This window comes from Erpetoichthys calabaricus, chromosome 4 (assembly GCF_900747795.2).
Source record: "Erpetoichthys calabaricus chromosome 4, fErpCal1.3, whole genome shotgun sequence".
NCBI lineage: Eukaryota > Metazoa > Chordata > Cladistia > Polypteriformes > Polypteridae > Erpetoichthys > Erpetoichthys calabaricus.
The window spans coordinates 158,862,616-158,880,016 of NC_041397.2; the positions used below are offsets into that span (position 1 = coordinate 158,862,616).

Consider the following 17,401-nt stretch of genomic DNA (forward strand, 5'->3'; position numbering starts at 1 on the left):
TCATAATGTGCTGATTCCTTTGGCAAAATCACAAGAATATGCATCCACAGACACTTTGAAGTTTGGACTATTTAAAACTCGATATATAACTGTAACAAAGCTCTGCTGATTGGTGATTTTATGATAGATACTAAGATGGACTGTTTTTGCCTTACGGAGACTTGGCAGCAGCCAGGTGATTATTTTCATTTAATCAAGCGCTCCCTCCAGAGTTTGTCTGCATCTTTAAATCCTGTTCAGGGAAAGAAGGCGGTCTCACAATAATTCACCACAAAGACCTAAAATTAACACCAATACTTGTCCCAGAACATCCTTTCTATGAACTGTTAGCTGGCAAACTCTGTGGGCCTTCACTTGCTATAATTTACTATAATTGCTGTCTTATATAGACTCCGTAAACAATCAAGTGTTTTTACTTTTTACCATTTTAACTACTTTGTGTGCAGTGTTGCCTAATGTCATCCTTTATGGGTGATTTTAATATACACTCTTAACAACTCAATTGATACACTCACAAATTATTTTAATGAAATGTTTGACTGTTTTAATTTAACTTAATATGTGAACTTCTCAACTCATAACAAAGGTCATATTTTAGACTTGGTTTACTGCTGTAGCCTCATACCCCACAATCTTATTTTTACTGAATTACCCATCTCAGATCACAAAATGATTACATTTGATGTTGCCTTACCTCTCTGTCAATTAAAGTTTCAGTGTGTGATTTCATTTAGTACTATCAAGCATGTAAACCCAGAGAACCTTATTAGACTATTGCAATTACAGTCTGCTTCTCCTTTTTTTACCACACCATCAGAACTAGTAGGCCATTACAATGCTGCTCTGTCTTCTGCCTTCGATACACTGGCTCCCTTAAAAACACGGACTGTTTCATTTGATCACACTGCTTCCTGGTTCACACCTGAACTCCATCAACTCAAGGCCATAAGCCAACGGTTGAAGCATCTAGCTAAGAAGGCGGGTCTTGTTATACATAAATGTATTCAGATCATACATTAAAATATAAAAATGCTCTATTTGCTGCCAAAACTGTATACTACTCTAACATTATTAATACAGGAGGGAAAAATACTACAGCTCTTTTTTTCCACAATGATCAGGCTAATTTAGTCATTCATCATAACCTTAGTGGGAAGCACTGCTGTACTTTTTTGGATTTTTTTAATAAAAAAAAAATGGAAAAAGTCCACCAGCAACTTGCTTGTTCTATTTCTGTAGAAAATTACATACTTTCCACTTTCATCCATATTCACTTAACAATCACCTTATTCTCAGAGTTCAGTTTACCAGCTGAAAATGATATCTTGGAGCTTATAACAAAATGTAATTCTTCCACTTGCCGATTGGATCCAATACCTACAAGCTTTGTTAAGTCCTGTTTATCACATACAGTGCATCCAGAAAGTATTCACAGCGCATCACTTTTTCCACATTTTGTTATGTTACAGACTTATTCCAAAATGGATTAAATTCATTTTTTTCCTCAGAATTCTTATTCCAAAATGGATTAAATTCATTTTTTTCCTCAGAATTCTACACACAACACCCCATAATGACAACGTGAAAAAAGTTTACTTGAGATTTTTGCAAATTTATTAAAAATAAAAAAATTGAGAAAGCACATGTACATAAGTATTCACAGCCTTTGCCATGAAGCTCAAAATTGAGCTCAGGTGCATCCTGTTTCCCCTGATCATCCTTGAGATGTTTCTGTAGCTTAATTGGAGTCCATCTGTGGTAAATTCAGTTAATTGGACATGATTTGGAAAGGCACACACCTGTCTATATAAGGTCCCACAGTTGACAGTTCATGTCAGAGCACAAACCAAGCATGAAGTCAAAGGAATTGTCTGTAGACCTCTGAGACAGGATTTTCTCGAGGCACAAATCTGGGGAAGGTTACAGAAAAATTTCTGTTGCTTTGAAGGTCTCAATGAGCACAGTGGCCTCCGTCATCTGTAAGTGGAAGAAGTTCGAAACCACCAGGACTCTTCCTAGAGCTGGCCGGCCATCTAAACTGAGCGATCGGGGGAGAAGGGCCTTAGTCAGGGAGGTGACCAAGAACTCGATGGTCACTCTGTTGGAGCTGCAGAGGTCCTCTGTGGAGAGAGAACCTTCCAGAAGGACAACCATCTCTGCAGCAGTCCACCAATCAGGCCTGTATGGTAGAGTGGCCAGACGGAAGCCACTCCTTAGTAAAAGGCACATGGCAGCCTGCCTGGAGTTTGCCAAATGGCACCTGAAGGACTCTCAGACCATGAGAAAGAAAATTCTCTGGTCTGATGAGACAAAGATTGAACGCTTTGGTGTGAATGCCAGGCGTGACGTTTGGAGGAAACCAGGCACCGCTCATCACCAGGCCAATACCATCCCTACAGTGAAGCATGGGGGTGGCAGCATCATGCTGTGGGGATGTTTTTCAGCGGCAGGGACTGGGAGACTAGTCAGGATAAAGGGAAAGATGACTGCAGCAATGTACAGAGACATTCTGGATGAAAACCTGCTCCAGAGTGCTCTTGACCTCAGACTGAGGTGACGGTTCACCTTTCAGCAGGACAACGACCCTAAGCACACAGCCAAGATATCAAAGGAGTGGCTTCAGGACAACTCTGTGAATGTCCTTGAGTGGCCCAGTCAGAGCCCAGACTTGAATCCGATTGAACATCTCTGGAGAGATCTTAAAATGGCTGTGCACCGAAGCTTCCCATCCAACCTGATGGAGCTTGAGAGGTGCTGCAAAGAGAAATGGGCGAAATTAGCCAATGATAGGTGTGCCAAGCTTGTGGCATCATATTCAAAAAGACTTGAGGCTGTAATTGCTGCTAAAGGTGCATCGACAAAGTATTGAGCAAAGGCTGTGAATACTTGTGTACATGTGATTTCTCAGTGTTTTTATTTTTAATAAATTTGCAAAAACCTCAAGTAAACTTTTTTCACATTGTCATTATGGAGGGTTGTGTGTAGAATTCTGAGGAATAAATGAATTTAATCCATTTTGGAATAAGGCTGTAACATAACAAAATGTGGACAAAGTGATGCGCTGTGAATACTTTCCGGATGCACTGTATCTCTCCCAAGCTGTCCCTTACTACTGGCATGGTCCCCCTCTCATTAAAAATGGCCTCAGTTACTTTAATTCTGAAAAACCTGGCTTAGACCCTAATATCCTTAATAATTATCAAACTATTTCATATGTTCCATTTATATGAAAAATTCTCGAGAAGATACTTGCCTCCCATCTTCAATCCCATCTTTTAAAAAATTATCTTTTTGAACAGTTTCAATCTGGCTTTCATCCTAAACACAGCACAGAAACTGCCCTGGCCAAAATCACAAGTGATCTTCTCCAGGGAGCTGACATGGGACTATTATCAATTTTGTACTTCTTGATCTCAGCTCTGCATTTGACACTGCATCACATCAGATACTTTTGAAACATCTAGCTAGTTCTGGAGTCTGTGGCTTTGTTCATCAATGGTTTTCTTCCTACTTCACTGACAGGAGGCAGTTTGTTCAAGCAAAGGCTTTTAAGTCAGAGAATGCAGTCGTTACTCAGGGAGTTCCGTAGGGCTCTGTTTTGGGACTGCATCTTTTTCTCATCTAGCTCTTCCCAATAGGCAATAACTTTCGACACCATGGCATTAAATTTCATTGTTGTGCTGATGACACACAGCTTTATCTATCCACTAAATCCACTTCTTTTGTGCTATTATGGCATGTGTCCAAGACATAAAGTCATGGATGATTAAATTGGAATAAAACTGAGGTGCTCCTCAATGGTTCTAAATCTACAGTCGCTAAGGATAACCATTCTTCCATGTTATTTAACAACATAATCACAAACATCACTTCCCAGGTTAAGAGCCTGGGCGTCATTCTAGACAGTACCCACTCTTTTTCTTCCCATCCATATTACTAACCGAGAATGGTAAACCGGATGGCATGGATGCAGGTACACGGCAATGGGACCATGAGACGTACTGCGCAGGTACACGGCGATGGGACCATGAGACGTACTGCACAGGCACGTACAGCGCGCGTCTCATAAACGGCACGCGAAGTCGTATCCACCGCGAACGAAGGAGTCACGGCCCAAAAACGAAAGAGCTCAACTGACGTGAATGAGAAATGAAGCAACAACGCGCCCATAGCTAACGACTAATGCCACAGCCGCACAAAAAAAGAGGATTCTGCGCTGCAGCTCAGATTCAAACAGAAGAGGTAACGGCGGCCCCAACGGTCCACAATGATAGTGCAGAGAGCGCATGTGGCACTACTACGGAAGGTGCAGGCGTCACCACCATATTGTGAGTGGCACTACTGCGGAGTGAAGTTAGGAATAATGTGCTGCTTGGAATTGTACAAACCGCTGAATGTTCTACACCAAATTCAAACACAATACAGCTCAACGATACAAACACGAGCCCACCTGAATAACATCAATGAACGCAGGCGCCTACAACTTGCGTCTGAAACTGCGGAAGCAAAGAAGGCACGGGTTCAAAACGAACGAGCTTGACTGACGGATATACAGACACAAGCCCGCCTGGATAAAATCAATGAACGCAGGCGCCTACAACGCGCGTCAGAAATGCCGCAAGCAAAGCGGGCACGGCTCCAAAACGAACGAGCTCATCATATAAGAGCTCACCCATCAAAAAACACTCAGTCATGTAGTACACACAGATCATGTGCTCTCAGCACATATAAAGCGTATAAGGACAATACGGAGAATAGAGACCCAAAGGCGTTGCAGAGAATAAAAGGCAGATAAGATATTATGAAAGCAGTTGAATTCGAGAGGCTCCAACAAACGATGGCGCGATACACATGCAGAGCATCCCAGCCAGGTTGAGGGCTTTTTGGTTTTAAGTGACTGTTAGGTCCGATTGAGGGAGGGCGGAGTTCAGCACGGAAGACTGATAGCGGGGTGTTGATTGATGCGGTAAGGGGGGCGTTGGAGAGGGTGCTAGAAAGTTGTGTTTGGGGTTAGGAAGTCGGCGATTGTTCAAGTGAAACTTTTGTGACATTTTATCATGTCAGTCACCATATTAAAATGTTTACAGTTTACCGTGAGAATAGCATTTGCTATGACAATCGATAAATCACTGGGACAAACATTAGAAAAGGTCAGATTATTTATTAGAGAAACAGAAACAATGTTCACTTACGGGCATTGTCACAATGTGTCTCCAAAAAAAATTGTTTTTAATGAAGCTTTAAAGTAAAAGTGCAAATAATGAAATTGAAACAATTCCAAACAAAAAAAAAAACCTGGATAAGACCAATGGACGCATGCGCCTACAACGTGTGTCTGAAACTGCGGAAGCAAAGCAGGCACGGGTTCAAAACGAACGACCTCGACTGATGCATATACAAACACGAGCCCGCCTGGATAGAATCAATGAACGCAGGCACCTACAACGCGCGTCTGAAATGCCGCACGCAAAGCGGGCACGGCTCCAAAATGAGCGAGCTCGACTAATGTATTTCAGGATACCCAACGCCGGGGGTAGGCGAGCGAAGCGAGCAGGGGGCAGAGCCCCCCTTGTATAAAGAATGTTTCTTGGACTGCCTTCTTCCATCTCCAAATTATTTCTAGACTTCATCCTTTTCTTACACAACACACTACTGAAGTATTGGTTAATGCCTTAGTCACTTCATGTATGGATTACTATAATGCTATTCTATTTGGCATCCCTAAAAAATGTATCCATCGCTTACAACTTGTACAAAATTCTGCTGCTATGATAATTACCTGTTCTGTATCCACTGAGCATATTACACCTATTCTCTCCCACCTTCATTGGCTTCCTGTTCACTACCGAACAGAATACAAAATGTTGCTTTTAACATTTAAATCTCTGCACAGTCTTGCTCCTCCCTACCCTACTGATCTCCTACAGACTTGCACTCCCTCTCGCTCACTCTGCAGCTTTATTTTCTTTACCACACATTAAACTCTGTTCTGTGTGAGTTACAACATTCTGTCATAGTGCTCCATAACTCCTATATGTCAAGCTAGACTCAAAACATATCTTTTCAAACTGGCATACCAATTATGAGTTTATCACTGTTATAGGCAGTTACCTTTGATGTTTCTTACTACTTCTGTACCTTTATTGCCATTTGATTTTATTGTCCTATTTGTTTTTATCTTTATTACTGTTGTTTAATTCATTGTAAGGTGACCTTGAGTGCTACTAAAGGCACCTATTAAAGAAAATGTATTAGTATTATTGTTATTGTTATTATTATCTGGTGTTGCAGCGGGGGCTTGCATTTGGAGATAGAAAAGAGGGGTGAATGTTGTTTGCTTTATTTATCACACTGGCTCTGTTTCTGGTCAATTTCGTTAACATTTCTATATGGACATAGGATTTAATAACATGTTGGACAATAAAATGTGCAGTTTTTCATAAAAAAAAGTAGAAAAAGTAATTCAAAAGTTAATGCACTGTTTGTAATGCATTACATTTTAAAATAATTTGCTTAATTTTGTTTTGTATGCAATGAGTAATGTAACCAAGTTACTGTTAAAAGTATCATTCCCCAAAACTGTTGGCACATGGCGAGTTTTAGTACTTTAGCATACTTTGTAATACTTGAGTGTGAATGCAGTACCATTACTCAAACAAAGCAAGCATCTGTTTCTTCAGTTTTGCCTTAGAGTATTCTTGCTGCAGATATGCCTTCCGTAGTAATATAGTAAGCGTCACTTATGAACTGAATCTATGCAATGTTTATACATTTTTCTTATTTGTGTAAACCTTCCTTTACCTGAGATAATTTTTAACATTTTCTTTGATTCCTTTAATTTAAAAATATTTTAATGTTACCCCATGTAGTTTATAGTGATGGCAGAGAAAAAATCAGAAAAAATCATTTATCTCCTGCTTTAATGCAGAATGAGAAAAAATAGTCTGGGTTAGTTGCTATGTGCTGTCAGCTTGGGATGATCCCATTCTGATCTGGTCTTACTACATATTTGGAACCAGACTGACTTTTGGATTAAGTGCCGTTGAAGTGTGCTTTAGAGGTGCGGACTAGCAACAATCCAAGACAAAAGTGCAGTACACTAACTTAGTCCACTTCTGGGCATAGTTTAATAGACATAGTTTAGTGGGTAATACTACAACATGAATTCCACATGCATCAGGCAGACTGTTATGGACATGAAAAAGCACTAATATGCTATTAATTATGGTAATCCTATTTTATATTTAATATTTGGACTTAAGTGTAGAGTGATACTAAAGCAAAAAATATTTAACTCTCTACCACAGAAAAAGAAAAATATCTGTAGAAAGTAGTTCACTTGGGAAAGGAGCTAGAAAGTAGTTCACTTGGGAAAGGAGCACAGCCATGATTTGGGAGCACCTGAAAAGATAAACATTACAGTAATGGTGATATCTCTCACACATACTTCTGTTTCTTCTAGGCTAGTCTGAATTCTCATCTAACTGCAGAACCTGAGACATCAACAACATGAAAAACTAGTACAGTGTGCTGATTGATCACTTTTAACATGTGCAATTAACTTGTTAAAAATATCTGCAATTAACATATTTAAGGGTTGGTTTAAAAATGTAATTCCAGTTAATTTGAGGTTCAAATGAACAGCTCCAAATGAATCCTTTCATTTGAACAGCTCCATATACATACAAAGTTTCCTCCATAATGTTTGGGACAAGGACACATTTTTCTTGGAATTGCCTCTCTGCTTCACAGTTTAGAATCACAAATCATACAATTCAGATGTGATTAAAATACACATTGCAGACATTTCAGTCACATCATGTAGAAATGACAACACATTTTATACATGCCCCGACCCCCATTTAAGGGTACTATACAGTTTAGAATAGTTTGTCCATCACATGTGTTTGTGATTGCTCAGGTGTGAAGATATCTAACCTCAAAGGGTATGCCCCAGTTTGACGCAGTATTGCGTGTGATTTACCACCAGGCTGTTGAACTAACTCCCCACCTTTCATTCATAGAAGTTCATGTATATATAAAAGCGCTCGACAATCCAATCTGGCTTGAATTTTTATGTGTTTAATACTGCACTGCAACAAGTAAGAAGATGCTCGCAGAACAGGGAGTACTGGGTGTACCCAAGGAGGCCATTTGCTACCCATGCCTTCTTTGTGTTTTGCATAACTTTGTTTTCTCCACTTCACACCTGTACAGTACAGCTGCCCTTTTTCATTTGCTGCTATCCCCATTTCTCTGTGTGATTACAGCCGTAACTTGTACTGTGGCACTGTTCTGCTTGCACGTTTGTATGAATTGCCACCCCACTTATCCACACAATCACTACTGAAGCAGAGAGAAGACACACTGCCTAAGAATACCCCACTCAATAAAGTTTTATTACCAATAAATACCAAGAAACAAATTTTAAAAATAGTATCGACAAATGAACAAAGTTTGACTACTTTTCTGTATAACATCACAAAGTCTGTCAAGGCATCTTTGTGATTCCGGGGATATAAATCTTATCACTGTTGTGTTCTGGGGGGTGTTCACCCTAGGTAACCCCTCAGTATAAATATATTGAAATGAAATTTCTTAGCAGATCCCAACTAACTTAAGATGCAACATTCTGCCAAATTTCAAATTTTTTTTTTTTTAACTAAAGGTGAGGTAGTGTTTGTGTTGATAAATCAGTAATGAGTCAGTTTCTGTAGAGAGAAGCATTATCTAAAACTACAAAAAATTCTTTACATGGAGCTGTATAGAACTTCTTTAAAATTTGGCAAAAATTTTTTTCCAATGCTATTTTAAATTTACTTTTGACAAACTACTTCTTGTGTCTTTATTAAGCTCCTATTTTTAAAATAGAGACTGTGTATAATACAGCAAACTTCCCTTATCTCTCTTTTTTTTCTCATTTTATTAATAATGTGGTGAGGGTGAATTTTAGCATGGTTTATGATTACATATTTTATTTGCTTCAGTAATATATGGGATTGAACAGACCTTTTGTAATCTTGTAATTTTGTTTTAATGAAACTTGTTTTAGAATGTCATATTATTTAACTTCTTCTCTACTTTATTTATCTTTTTTATTTTTTTTAAATGCAGTGTCAACACTGTATATGGTGGTGATGGTGCGCTGCTGACCTCGACTTGGGACGTTGTGAGTCAGTGGGGGGAGTACTTCGAAGACCTCCTCAATCCCAATAACATGCCTTCCAATGAGGAAGCAGAGCCTGGGGACTCGGAGGTGGGCTTCCCCATCTCTGGGACTGAGGTCACCGAGGTGGTCAAAAAACTCCTTGGTGGCAGGGCCCCGGGGGTGGATGAGATACGCCCGGAGTTCCTCAAGGCTCTGGATGTTGTAGGGCTGTCTTGGTTGACACGTCTCTACAACATCGCATGGACATCAGGGACAGTGCCTCTGGATTGGCAGACCGGGGTGGTGGTCCCCCTCTCTAAGAAGGGGGACCGGAGGGTGTGTTCCAACTACAGAGGGATCACACTCCTCAGCCTCCCTGGAAAAGTCTATTCGGGGGTTCTGGAGAGGAGGGTCCGTCGGATAGTTGAACCTCGGATTCAGGAGGAACAGTGTGGTTTTCGTCCTGGTCGCGGAACAGTGGACCAGCTCTACACCCTTAGCAGAGTCCTGGAGGGTGCATGGGAGTTCGCCCAACCAGTCTACATGTGTTTTGTGGACTTGGAAAAGGCGTTCGACCGTGTTCCTCGGGGGATCCTGTGGGGTGTGCTCCGGGAGTATGGAGTACCGGACCCCCTGATAAGGGCGGTTCGGTCCCTGTACAACCGGTGTCAGAGCTTGGTCCGCATTGCCGGCAGTAAGTCAAACCCGTTTCCAGTGAGAGTTGGACTCCGCCAGGGCTGCCCTTTGTCACCGATTCTGTTCATAACTTTTATGGACAGAATTTCTAGGCGCTGCCAGGGTGTTGAGGGGGTCCGGTTTGGTGGACTCAGGATTGGGTCACTGCTTTTTGCAGATGATGTTGTCCTGTTTGCTTCATCAGGCCGTGATCTTCAGCTCTCTCTGGATCGGTTCGCAGCTGAGTGTGAAGCGGCTGGGATGGGAATCCGCACCTCCAAATCCGAGACCATGGTCCTCAGCCGGAGAAGGGTGGAGTGCCCTCTCAGGGTTGGGAGCGAGATCCTGCCTCAAGTGGAGGAGTTCAAGTATCTTGGGGTCTTGTTCACGAGTGAGGGAAGAATGGAGCGTGAGATCGACAGGCGGATCGGTGCGGCGTCCGCAGTGATGCGGGCTCTGCATCGGTCTGTCGTGGTGAAAAAGGAGCTGAGCCATAAGGCAAAGCTCTCAATTTACCGGTCGATCTATGTTCCTACCCTCACCTATGGTCATGAGCTATGGGTAGTGACCGAAAGAACGAGATCGCGAATACAAGCGGCTGAAATGAGTTTCCTCCGCAGGGTGTCTGGGCTCTCCCTTAAAGATAGGGTGAGAAGCTCAGTCATCCGGGAGGGGCTCAGAGTAGAGCCGCTGCTCCTCCGCATCGAGAGGAATTAGATGAGGTGGCTCGGGCATCTGATCAGGATGCCTCCTGGACGCCTCCCTAGGGAGGTGTTCCGGGCACGTCCAACCGGGAGGAGGCCCCGGGGAAGACCCAGGACACGCTGGAGGGACTATGTCTCCCGGCTGGCCTGGGAACGCCTCGGGATTCTCCCGGAAGAGCTAGACGAAGTGGCCGGGGAGAGGGAAGTCTGGGCATCTCTGCTCAAGCTGCTGCCCCCGCGACCCGACCTCGGATAAGCGGAAGAGAATGGATGGATGGATTTTTTTAAAATGTGTTGCTTACATTCCTGTGGAAGCATGGTGTCACAAACAAACAATTGAAATCCACATCCCTGGAAAGCCAGAAACAGAATGGCCATCCTACACATGGTTCGTATTCTTCCTCACTCCGTAGAGGGATGAAGGCACTATTCAGAATAGTTTTAAATTGTGTTAAAACTATTAAAAGAAGTTATTTGGTTTTTAAGGAGTTTATTAATAAGACTGTATTACATTGTTGTCCATTTGTAAGTATACAGTAATCCCTCCTCCATTGCGGGGGTTGCGTTCCAGAGCCACCCGCGAAGTAGAAACCATATGTTTATATGGTTATTTTTATATTGTCATGCTTGAGTCACAGATTTGCGCAGAAACATAGGAGGTTGTAGAGAGACAGGAACGTTATTCAAACACTGCAAACAAACATTTGTCTCTTTTTCAAAAGTTTAAACTGTGCTCCATGACAAGACAGAGATGACAGTTCTGTCTCACAATTAAAAGAATGCAAACATATCTTCCTTTTCAAAGGAGTGCGCGTCAGGAGCAGAGCATGTCATAAAGACAGAGAAAGCAAACAAATCAATAGGGCTGTTTGGCTTTTAAGTATGCGAAGCACCGCCGGTACAAAGCTGTTGAAGGCGGCAGCTCACACCCCCTCCATCAGGAGCAGGGAGAGAGAGAGACAGAGAAAAACAAAGTCAAAAATCAATATGTGCCCTTTGAGCTTTTAAGTATGCGAAGCACCGTGCAGCATGTCGCTTCAGGAAGCAGCTGCACACAGAAGGTAGCAACGTGAAGATAATCTTTCAGCATTTTTAGACGAGCGTCCGTATCGTCTAGGTGTGCGAACAGCCCCCCTGCTCACACCCCCTATGTCAGGATCACAGATAGTCAGCGCAAGAGAGAGAAAGAAAAGTAAGTTGGGTAGCTTCTCAGCCATCTGCCAATAGCGTCCCTTGTATGAAATCACCTGGGCAAACCAACTGAGGAAGCATGTACCAGAAATTAAAAGATTCATTGTCCGCAGAAATCCGCAAACCAGCAAAAAATCCGCGATATATATTTAAATATGCTTACATATAAAATCCGCGATAGAGTGAAGCCGCGAAAGGCGAAGCGCGATATAGCGAGAGATCACTGTACATTCATATTTTATTTGATTAAAAGACTTGGAAGCTTTACTATAGTCAGTGTCAATAAATGAAAGTAATATTTTTTTTTCTTTTTGTAACAGAAACAAATTCAAGCTAATATTTGTGTAACTACAGAGATGGTGAGGAATGCTCTAGACCAGTTACGAGGAGCTGTGTCAATTGTTTATCCAATGGGCTTGCCACCCCATGACCCAATAAGACTTGAATTTGAAGATAAAGAAGATTTAACTGGAACTCAGGTACATTTTGGAAGGGGGTTTTCTTTTCATTGCAATTAAATAAATACATTCTGTCCTCAACTTGCTAGAAAATGGCACAAAAGTCAAAGATGTGAATGTTAATACCTTGAACCAATGGGAATTAGGGGGTTAAGTTCCCGTGACCACCTAAAACTGTAATCTTTCATTAAAGATTGCGCAGAATACACTTTTCTGCATAAAATTCTTTATAACAAAATATTATTTCTAACAATATGCACTTTTCATAAAATAATAACCTTGAAATGACCCATAAAATGCAATACACAAAATAAAATTGGTAACATGCAAAGTGTTTATTCTCGCTAGTCATTCCCCAGAATTCTGTAACCTTTTGTGCCCACATTTCAATAAAAAAAGCTTTACTTGCTGCTATCAGAAGACTCTGAGACTAGTGAGATCTTGACATCACCTCTGACACTCTGTCCTTCACAGCTGGCAGATAGCATTGGTGATCGTGATGGACACACCAGCTTGAAATAATTTGTCAGCAATGCAAGCTTTATGTGCCGCTGAGATTCTTATCCCCTCATGCACTAAAGGTGTTTTGGCATTATTGTGCCTAAATTTAATACCAAAAAATGGCTATTACTCTGCTTATGTAATAAAGGAACTTCAAATGGATGGAGAGTAGTGAGTACAATACTTAAATTTTTTAACGTATTTATATGATTAAAAACCTTTGTTTACACCAATATCAACTAAATGAAACAAAAAGGAAATTTGGTGCTTTAGAGATTTCTCTCCAAAAAACTGGATTTTACAGTACATAGCCAAGACAATTTAAGATGCACAAGCATGGAATTTTCTTTTGTGCCCCAATCTGTCATCTTTCGTTGTGCCAAGGCTAGATGTCATATTCCTTAGCATTGCAAAAATGTATTGTTTGGCACAAGGTGTTCCCCTGTTTGGAAACATTATGTCCCTTCTTGGACACACACATATATACACTCATGTACATGAGGTGAAACACAAAAATAACTGGACTGGGTTTAGAGCTTTCCTGGAAAACGGTCTGGAGGTCGGTGGGACGTGAATAATACAACTATATCCCCTCCTATCCTGTGAATAGCCCAGTCAGTATTTGCACAACAATTGCTAGACAAGTTGCCGCAATAATGTTGGGTGAAAAAATCAGACCGCATATCAATATCAAATTTCTTGTGAATTTTCTCTTTTTCTGTAAAGTAGTTTTTGACTGACAAAAACATTCCTGTCCTCAATCATTCTCCCTATTCGCCCAATTTACTTCCCTGTGATTTTTTTTTTTAACTTGTTCCTGAAAATCAGAAGTGACCTGAAGGGAACACATTTTTCTTCAATGGATGAAGCGAAGACAAAAACGGCAAGCCTGTTGAAGAGCCTCAAGCAAGAAGACTTCCAGCACTGTTCCAATCAATGGAGGATACGTATGGAGCAGTGTAGAGATCAGGAGGGGGAGTATATAGAAGGTGACAATGTTTAGAATGCTGTAATTCATCAATAAATATTTTTTTTACCCATCCGGTTATTTATGTGTCTCACCTCGTATATATTGTGAAATAAATGGCTGGACACAAAACAAAGGTTTGGGGCAGCCACCCGTATAGTTTCCCCGGCTACAAAAGGGTTTAACACTAGAATTACCAAAGCCTACGAAAAAACGTGTAAATCCGGCCCACCTTAAATCCCTTTGCACCTCTCCGTCAGTGTCTTTTGTCTTGTAAATGTGCTGATCAAGACAAGCAGCAAGCAGCCTACTATTCCATCCCCCCACCGCTGCAGAACGTGCACAAAGTTCTCCCAGTTCATGCCTTGAGTTTTAGAGTGGAAATAATAGATTGTTATTTGGAACACATGCAATTCATGCGTGTTCCATTTCTATAATAATCTATGTAAACACATTGTTAAAACAGAAACGTTTTTCATATTTTAGTAACAAATGACAAAATGTAGGCATAAACTATATAATGTGTGAAGTCCAAAGATCAAATAAACACTTTCACAAAAGGTTTAAGGATGATACAGCAGTTTCCGTGGCGCAGCAATACGAATTGCTGATCTGTAATCGAGAGTCCCCCGGTTCGATCCTGACTGTCTCATATATTTACCATTTTGAGTAGTGAGCTGCTCTTATTGTTAATATTATACAATAAACACATACATTTGGTTTGCGACTGTAACATCCGGTGTACATTTATAGTACTTGTAAAAGCTAGTTTTTTTTTTTTTTGTTTCAGTTTATTCTCTCAGTCACGATCACGATACATACTACCACAAAGGGATCTGACGCTGTCAGTTTTTATTTGAAACTGGGAATAACTGTAGATGTGAGTGGTGTTTTCAGACAAAGGAACTGGACATTCTCTGATCTGGATGGATAAAAGCAGACACACAAATGCTGGTGAATCTGCCTTCTTCGTATCACACTGTCACTTGATTTTTTTTTTATTCAGTTTTATGGAATGTTCCTGCTCACGCTGAATTAGTATGCACCTTATGGTCCATGATGTCAAAGCAGCACTGATTAAAAAAAAAAACAAAAAAAAAAAACAGAAACTATGATTCTCCTTTATTACACCTAATTCCAGCATTCGTTTGATTTCCAGCTCGACTTCTGTTCTTTTTGCCTACGGAAGGTGAGAGGGGTGTTCTCAGACTATTACTCCAGGCTCTGTCACTATGTCATGCACAGCCAGTGAGGTCTGCACTAGTTTATCACTCACTACCTCTGGAACAGCTGAGATGGCTGCTTCGAACTCCCAAGTGCACGTGTGTCCACCTCAGCCCAGACCCATCGGGTCTGGCGTACCTGGCCGAGAGGTCGACCCCGACACGTTCGAACGGGATATCAATCAGGGTAGAGGAATGAGAGGAGTACGGTCCCTTCTGGGAATCTGCCACAGTTGACATTCTGGTCAGGACACACAAAACCGGCAGACCTCCTCATTGATTCCCGGCCAAAAAAAATTCGGAGCTTGATACGCTCCAGTCTCATTTCGGGTCCCAAATGGGCTACAAGGAGGTGGGTTTGTGCTAGTTCACAGACTTGTCGCCAGTAAGTTCATGGGAGTAACAACCGTGACCGCACCTCCCCCTGTTGTTTAGCCATTATTTAAGACAAAATGAGGACCCTGAGGCATAGGATGCAGAGTGTGGTGACCATTTATCAGAACGACTGCATTTTTTTTTTTTTTTTTTACAAACTTAAAGGAGTCATCGTTCCTTTGTTCCCTTTTAAAAGAAGCTGGAGTCAGCCTGAATTGAAAATGCGGTTGGGAGAGAGGGTTGGAGGTGACCTCAAGGGGCGTGGTTTCTTCACACCTTGCCATGATATCTGCATTTGATGTATCAGCACGCGATGGTCTGGGATTTTCCACGTCATTAGTAGTGGTTGCCGTTCATCTCTCCTCCAGATGTAAACACAGCATGGAGTATCCCGAGTCACTTTCCATTTTTTTTTGTGTTTGCTACTTATTTCTTGCATTTCGCGTCTGAAACTAAGTACATACATACATTTTCATTCCAAACTCTTCCCATGCTGCCTTTCTTGGACAACCATGAGCACAGGGCATGAAACAGGTAGCATTCAGCGCAGAGCTAGTTATGATACTTAATTATGTTACACTAGAATCCCTGAAGCCTACGAAAAAAGTCGTAATCCTGGGTCACCTTAAATACCTTTGCACCTCTCCATCAGCGTCTTTGCGTCAATGTGTCAATCATCACAAACAGGTGAAGCTGAAGTTTTTCCAGCTCAGGTGTGTTTATTTGGGTGTGAGGTGCCTGGAGTTGTATTGGGTAAATAATATATTATTTGCAATACATGCATTTTATGTGGGTTCCGTGTCTTTAACGATCTGGGTAATTGTTGGATGACAGGAAGTGCGGGACAAGACATACTGAACACATAACTGATAATAACCAAAGAGAAAAAAAATCATTCAATTTACATGTTGCTGTCAATGAGTTAAAAAACCCAAGCTCAAATGTCAATTGACAGAAAGTTGATATGTCTTCTTGGATGGTGCAGAGGTAAGAACTGCTGCATTACAGCTAAAAGGTTGCAGGTTTGAGTCCGGGCACTCTGCATTTTGAGTAGTGAGCTGCTTTTATTATAACTATAATGAAAACATACATTTGATTTGAGTCTGTAATACCTGGTGTAAATTTTGGCTACTTGTAAAAGTTAGTACTTTTTTATTATACATTTTTGTGATGTCCATGTGGTACAACTAACTTGTCTCTCCCTCTCTGAGTTGATGGCGTTTATCTCCATTCTTTTCACAAGTGCAGTGATGACCACAGCTGGTGCTTTGGTTGACGCATGCTCAGAAATAGTTGTTGTACAGGCAATCAAAGATACAATGTCACATGGCCACTATCAGATTATCATGCGGCATTTGCTCTTTGACAGTAAAAACACCTGTGCAGAGTGTGTGAAAAATGACAGATTTGCTGTGATATCGAACATCTGGCAACGTTTTTTTGAGAACTGTGTTTTGAGTTACACAACTGTTTCCAACCAAGGTCCGTTGTCCTTTCTTGTCATACATCTCAACCAAGCCTGACAAAATTGGTATAACGTTGTGGATTGCGGCAGATTTGGAGACAAAGTACATGTGCAGTGCAAGTCCTTTCTTTAGAGAAAGATCCCAGTCGTCCCACGGGAGAAAGACTTTCCGAGACTGTGGTTATAAAGCTTATGGAGCCGTTTCTGGACAAAGGCAGAGCTGTAACAACAGACAACTTCAACAGACTGCTGCATTGTAACACAACTCTGCTTGGCACCATAAGTAAAATGGGACGGGAACTTCCACCTGCAGCTAAAGTCGCTTCAGTACATGTGCAATTCTCCATGCTAGTGTTTATATCTGGCAGTGCCACGCTGACGGTATATGCGCCCAAAAAGAAGAAACCTGTCTGCATTCTAAGTTCATGCTTGGGTAAGATTAAAAAAACAAACATGTTTTCATATAGTGACGTTTTCATGTGTGGATGTGTGTGTGCATGTGTGAGAGAGGCAGAGATGGATTTGATCTCATTCAAGTGGTTACTGGAATTTAAAATAAACACTTTCACGAAGGTATAACGAAACAAGTGTGCTTTTATTTAAGAATAAAACTGAATAACAAAAAATTCAATTGACAGCAAGATTCCAAGAAGACATGATTCACCAGCGTTTGTGTGTCTGCTTATATCCCTTC

The 17,401-nt window shown here is 41.3% G+C and overlaps 1 protein-coding gene across 2 annotated transcripts in view; it reads left to right on the plus strand.

Moving 5' to 3' along the window:
- cfap298 (cilia and flagella associated protein 298) overlaps positions 1 to 17,401 on the plus strand; it is a 159,222-nt gene that overhangs the window by 66,091 nt on the left and 75,730 nt on the right. For both annotated transcript variants that reach the window (XM_051925756.1, XM_051925755.1), the window contains exon 5: positions 12,039 to 12,197. In XM_051925756.1, coding sequence (XP_051781716.1) covers positions 12,039 to 12,197 — 159 coding nt within the window. The remainder of the gene's footprint in view (positions 1 to 12,038; positions 12,198 to 17,401) is intronic.